The 7,091-nt window shown below is 40.7% G+C and overlaps 1 protein-coding gene across 1 annotated transcript; it reads right to left on the bottom strand.

The window, feature by feature from the left end:
* Positions 1-572: 572 nt before the first annotated feature.
* LOC100463577 (olfactory receptor 7D4-like) lies at positions 573-1,520 on the bottom strand. The gene has a single exon (XM_002921891.3). It carries the CDS (start codon positions 1,509-1,511, stop codon positions 573-575), a length of 939 nt encoding a protein of 312 aa, XP_002921937.1. The 5' UTR covers positions 1,512-1,520.
* Between the last annotated feature and the right edge of the window lie 5,571 nt (positions 1,521-7,091).

The following is a 7,091-nucleotide window of genomic DNA, read 5'->3' as shown; positions in this document are numbered from 1 at the left end:
AAAAGAAACTCCATGACAGCTAACATGTTATAGGCCAACTCAATCTCACTCTCTTCTTTTGAGAAGTGGGGTGAATGAGAGGAAATGTCTCCAGGACATTTTTTCAAGATGATGCGAAGTCAAACATGTGAAGGAACGAACAGGCACAGTTCTGATATGGTACACACTTTGGTATGACCATGTATGATTTCATTCCATTTCTTGTGGGGAAAACAAGCACACCAACAAATGAGGGTGAGGCACATCAATGTTTTAGAAGATAATTTTGGGGGCAACCACAGAAGCACTTGATATGTTAAGTACTTTAAGCCTAAAGTTAGAAATCTTGAGAATGGCTGTAAGAAAGCTGGGCAAACATGGAATTTTATGGACAGTATATAGAGAAGAAAAGTAAAAAAAGACTATGGAGGGAGTTGCTGTGGAGAGACTAATACAAAAACAAATTCCCAAGTCATGGGCACTTTGGGAATCAGATAAATCAAACATGTCTATTAGAAGAGAAAAAGACAAATTTAAGTTTACATTTGAATTGCAGCCCACAATATCCACTTGGTTCTGAGGTCAGTGGCCCATCATGGACACGAGGCTGCTCTACTGAAGAGCCTTCGCAGGGCCCCCTTTACATCCTTGTTCCTCAGGCTGTAGATGAAGGGGTTCAGCATGGGGGTGACCACAGTGTACATCACTGAGGCAACCGAGCTTCTCTGGGAAGAATGGGTCACAGCAGATGTGAGGTAGACCCCCAGGCTTGTTCCATAGAACAAAGAGACCACAGAGAGGTGAGACCCACAAGTGGAAAATGCTTTATACTTGCCCTCAGTGGAGGACATCCTCATTAAGGAGGAGACAATCTGAGAGTAAGAGAAGAGGATCCCAGTAAGAGGAAACATGCACAGCAGGGCAGTGGCAACATACAAGCAGATGTTATTGATGAGGGTGTCAGAGCAGGCCACCTTGAGAATCTGAGCCAGTTCACAGAAGAAATGTGGAAGTTCCGTGCCTGGACAGAAGGTCAGCTGCCCCACCAGCAGAATATGAATCAGGGAGACCCAGAAAATGGTGAGCCAACAAATCAGAACCAGGAGGACACACAGTCGTGGGTTCATGATGACAGTGTAGTGCAGGGGATGGCAGATAGCCACATACCTGTCATAGGCCATCACTGTCAAGAGGAAATCATCCATTCCAGCAAAAACCATAAAAAAATACACCTGAGTGATGCAGCCTATATAGGAGATGTCTTTGCTGTGTGCCTGGATGTTCAGCAGCATCTTGGGGACGGTGGTGGAGGTGAAACAGATGTCAACGAGGGACAGGTTGGAGAGGAAGAAGTACATGGGGGTGTGGAGGTGGGGGTCAGAGAGGATAGCCAGGATGATGAGCAGGTTTCCAAACACAGTGACCAGATACACGGAGAGGAACAAGCCAAAGAGGAGAGGTTGCAGTTCTGGATCTTCTGAGAGGCCCAGAAGGAGGAATACTGATACTTCTGTCTGGTTTCGGGCTCCCATGTAGCTGGTGCATTTGCTGGAGAAGGAGGCAAAATCAACCTTCAATGAACAGCCAGCTGGCGCCTTCCAGTATTCACTTTTGATCACATTTTGCATGGACATCTTTTACCCTTCATTAGGACTTCCAATGCCGGTGATCCACTCATTGAAGTGATAGCCCATTTCCATTTTAAATGTGCATAATCATTCAGACTATCTTTAACTTAGCAGAAATCTTTCTCTTTTTATCTGCTACTCACTAGTTCTAATTCTTCTATTCAAATCTGTGGATATAAACCGATTTCTTCTTTGGTATGATCTTCCAAAATAATGAAGACATTTACAGTCTTTTCTTTGATAACTTCCTTTATTCTAATAACCCTATCATAGTGATTAAGATGGGGTTTTCAACTCAAACAATCTTCACTTTGTGACCTGATGTGTCCTGCTGATGTCACAGTTAACTCTCAAAGTGTCTTTTTTCCCCTAAAAATGTGGTTACTGCTATTAACTTCTTTATAATGATTCAAAATGCTTTTGTACACAGTAGGATGTCAATAAATAATAACTATTCTTATTAATGTATTCCTTTTATGACAATTTTTTTATATTTAACTGTCCCAAAATACAGAATTATGTAACTGTGATTTAGAAACAGGGATTTTGAGTCAGACTTTCTGGAATAAAAATTTGGTCTACCAACTTACTCTCCGTGTGACCCTGACAAAGTTAATTAATCTCTCATAGCTGCAGATACCTCACCTCTACAATGGGAGTAGTAAATATTCCCTACATTGCAAGCCTGGTGAGTGAATTAAATGAGATGATGTATGTAGTGTTCCTACTGTGGTTCTTGTGACATGCAGAGGACACTTGACAAATGTGAGCTTCTGTTCTTGCCATCACAAAAATTTTGTCTTGTATGGCTATCATTTATCAATATTCTACTTAAACTGGGGCAGCCATCAAAGATTGAATTCTGATCATCATAAACACAACAGGTCTGTTACCTCTTTTGACTACCATGTAGCGCTTCTAGTTAATGAAGACCCTATGCCCCCTTCTTTCAGATACCGCCTACCAGGTGGATTCTTCCAAGAAAGAGGAAAAAGCATATGGACTACATAAATAAGAAGGGGGAAAATCACAAATCATTAAAATAAAATACAAAGCATATGTGAGAGTATATGCTTGTGTGTTCATACTCACAAGTGGGAATGTGTTATATTAAAAATCAGAGGAGTTAATTGCAAAAAAAGATCTATTGATTTGATAAAAAAAATTAAAGCTTCTATAAATCAAATCATCCTAAAAATTGAAAAGCAAATTTAAGATGTGAAAATAAATGTGTACATCTTCTGTGATAGAAAAAGCTTCAGTATCATTAATGTCTATAGAATGCTAATTAACTAAAAGGAAAACAGAATCACTGAGGACCAATTTAGCCTAGGGAGGTGGGTAGAAAAGACTTCTCTGAAGTATGAATATCTGAACTGTGAGAGGAAAGATGGGTAATTGTTAATTAAGGGAAATAAGGAAAGAGCACACATTTTGTGCAGAAAGAACAGAATTTGCAGTTTCCCCATGGTTCGGTGAGCTTGGTGATGGAAGGGATTTGAGAGGCCAGTGGGACGGAGAGCACTGAGGGTCAGAAGGGACAGAGTACGTGAGGTGAACTTGTGAAGCATCCTGTACTACTCCTTAATGTCCCTATTATGTTAGTAATTATATATATCCTTTTTGTGGGTCAGAAATGGAGACTGTTTTTGCTCACCATTGTCCTCCCAGGGACTTACATAGTGTCTGCACATAGTAGTTGTTCAACACATGCAAACGTTAGATGTATAATAAAGATTGAGACCAAAAGTGTCACCTGTAATGCTAAAAGGAATCTTCAAGCTCATCATATACCTGAATGTGAACACAAAATAGAATAGTAAGGTTAAATGCAATGCATTCATACCTGTTTAAAAGAGTAATATCATGAACAAGTCATCCTATTCTAGGAATGGAAAGATGGTTTAATGCTAGGATGTTTCAAAAAACAATTCATCATAAATATAGTGAAATGAGGGGGAATCATGATCATAATCACAACAGAAAATGGATTTGAGAAAATGTAGCAGCCATACCTGTGATTAGTTGCCAGGATAGAGCCTCTCATTAAGGAGGAAACTAAGAACAATTTCCTAACGCAATAAAGAATAGCTGTTGAAAACTGCAGCCAACAGGATACTCTACATTAAAACATTAAAATATTTGTGTTGAATTCACAAAAAGTCCAAGGCAGTCCATTCCAATTTCAATCATTCAACATGCTGATGAACATTAAAGAGATTGGTGAGAAAAGGAAATTAGCGTGAGTGCCAAATGCCAGAAATAATGACATTATTTGTAGATATAGTGTGGACGCTAAAGGAAAACAAAATAATACAGAACTACTAAGTGCCATCAGTAAGTCAAATCTGCCAGCAAAAAGAGGGAATAGAATAGAAAATTCCAATCACATGAGGAAGAAAATAGCCAATACCTTGTGCTTAATAGATCTTCAGTGAGTAGTTAATGAATAAATGAAGGGACAGGCAATTGAACAGGTGCCTACAATTTATGGGAAAGAATAGAGAAGAAGAGGAGACTCACTGGAAAATAACTCTTACTGGAGAGAGGCTCTAGATTCTGAAAGAGAGAGAGAAGGGAACTTAGCAAGAGCTGGAAAAGACTGACTTAAGTAACATGTAAAGCACCTTCAAACTACAGAGACTTCAGCTTTGTTAACTAACTAAATATGGGACTGTTTCATTATTTTACAGATAGAGCCCAGTGCCCACTTTCTCACCCCTTTCCCTTGTACTCCTCCAGCCCTGCCTGGGAAGCAATGATCTTACCCTCTCTGAGGGTTATCACTGAGGCCTCCTCTTCTCTGCAGTCTGTCCTGGAGAAGCCCATTTGGGTTTTCCCCTATCCTGGCAACAGAGAATTATAGGAAAGGGGCAGCAGGGATCTGTTATTATCATCTCGAAGGTTGAGTTCTTAGAGCTTCTCATTAAATAAATTGTTCTACTGATGTTCCTCTCTCTGAACAATTCAGCTCCCTTGGGACAGAAAGATGAAAGAATGGAAAAATTTCAGACAATGCTGTGTCTGTGTAGACAGCAGTAGGCCAAGAGGAAGGTATTTTCTTCAAGGAGAGATTCTTCTTTCTTTGGTTTGACTTAAATGACAAGGTATCCCCTAAGGAACGTTTATCTCCTACAAGAACCAAAACCAGGAGCAAACATTCTGTGATGTTCATCCCTCGAAGTGTCTTTGGAGATTTCAAAGACTACTTGGTGTCCACAGTGTCATGGGGGCAAAGAGATTCTTTCTGAAGAAAAGCAGAGTGGTTAATTGTTTTGGTTCTGTTGAAAGGACTAACCAAATGATGACTGAATATATCCCTTGACATTTGCTGGTGACATGGAGGCCTTTGTGGATGTTAGGGAGGGCTCCATTTTCTACCTCTAACATAAGGGATAGGGGCATATGTAATCCAGGTAGAGTGGGCTGATGAGTGAGTATGGGGGAAATAGAAGTGCCAATATAAGCCACCTATGATGTTTGTCAGGGAAGGTGAGGATTGAGGTAAAATATTACATAAAGAAATCACAGAGTATGGTTAGTTAACAAAATTTTTGCTTAATGAAAAATAAGGGAACATGTTTGATTTCAAAGAGTATGATCATATTTACTGCAGGCATTTAAATACACAGCACATTCTGACTACACAATTCACATGAAGCATGTACAAAGTCAATGACAATCATAATGTGCTGTATCTCCAATGTATAGGACACATGGGTTCAGAAATCAAGGCTTGCTCATAGAAGCAGCCCTGTCTAATGTCATGCCCAGTGAGCCAACTGGGCAGTATTTGCTTCAGGTCTCCTCAACTCTGACCTCAGCAAGTTTAGAGGTCTTGACACCTAAAACGGTAGCACTTCCAGAGACATGGAAGAAGTCCCATTGAACTTCAAGCCATGCAGTTGCCTGGCACTTGAGTTCCTTCATGCCAGAAAGAGGAGACACCATTTTGGTAGAGTTAATTGACCCTGGTCCTGAATGTCATTGTGTGAGCATGGCAGTGTGCATGCACTGGTATCCACCTGTGATCAGTCCATGGATGGGAGAAGCCAGCAGCATCCTCAGAGCAAAAAAGAGTGGTGGGTACAGATGGCTGTCAGTAGTTATGCTTCCACAGCAAGAGATTTGAGTGGTGTGGCCTTGGGTAAGTGAATCAGCTTCCTTCAACTGAGAGCAATTCTCTAAAAGGGCTAACGGCTGAGGGCTGTCAGATGGCTGCACTCCCTGAACCTGGAGGATAAGCCCTTAATTCTGAAGGGAGAAGTGGGAAACCCCGCACAGGTTTACTGTCCACCCCATCACCATTTGTATAGTGACCTGCAACAATGTGTACAGTGTCCTTGAGAGTTTATTTGTGACACATGAGCATCAGGAATCAGGAAGAACTGACTTTAGGAAGTGGGAGCCACACTGAGAAATTGAGGATCTTGAGTAAGGCTGAGCCAAGCATAATGTTGTCTTTCTGACCTGCTCCTCTGTAACCCACTAAGGCCATTAAGACGGAACATGAGATCAACCTGTGCCACAGCCAAGTGGAAATTATTTGTGGGGTGTTTCACAGGCACATCAAACTGAATCTTCCCAACAGCAAACTCAATTTTTTCCTTCCCTCTCTTTAATAGGGATGAGACAGGGGGCGCTTGGGTGGCTCAGTTGGTTAAGCAGCTGCCTTCAGCTCTGGTCATGATCCCAAGGAGCCTGCTTCTCTCTCTCCCTCTGCCCCCTCCCTCCCCACTCAAGCTCTCTCTCTCTCTCTCAAATAAATAAAATATTTTTTTAAAAAATAAAAGAAATAGGGATGAGATGAATTAAATTTCAATAAAGGATCTGTGAACTGCAGCCTTGCAGAGATTAAAAAAAATAGGGATGAAATAAATGTTTCCCATGGTCTGTCTTTTCAAAACTTTTTAAAAATAAACTTTCAAAACTTTTGAATTTGAACCCTGAACCTAAACCTAAAGAATTTTAAAAGAGACAAAAAAACAGACTCTTACACTGTTGGTGGGAATGCAAATTGGTACAGCCACATTGGAAAACAGTGTGGGGGTCCCTCAAAAAGTTAAAAATAGAGCTACCCTATGACCCAGCAATTGCACTACTGGGTATTTACCCCAAAGATACAGATGGTGTGAAAAGAAGGGGCATATGCACTCCAATGTTCATAGCAGCATTGTCCACAATAGCCAAACTGTAGAAGGAGCTGAAATGCCCTTCAACAGATGAATGGATAAAGAAGATGTGGTTCATATATACAATGGAATATTACTCAGCCATCAGAAAGGATGAATACCCACCATTTGCATTGACATGGATGGAACTGGAGGGGATTATGCTAAGTGAAATAAGTCAAGCAGAGAAAGACAATTATCATATGGTTTCACTTATATGTGGAACATAGGAATAGCATGGAGGACATTAGGAGAAGGAAGGGAAAAATGAAGGGGGGCAAATCAGAGGGGGAGATGAACCATGAGAGACTAT

This window comes from Ailuropoda melanoleuca, chromosome 4 (genome assembly GCF_002007445.2).
Source record: "Ailuropoda melanoleuca isolate Jingjing chromosome 4, ASM200744v2, whole genome shotgun sequence".
Taxonomy (NCBI): Eukaryota; Metazoa; Chordata; class Mammalia; order Carnivora; family Ursidae; genus Ailuropoda; species Ailuropoda melanoleuca.
This window is presented reverse-complemented; position numbering and strand designations above follow the sequence as displayed.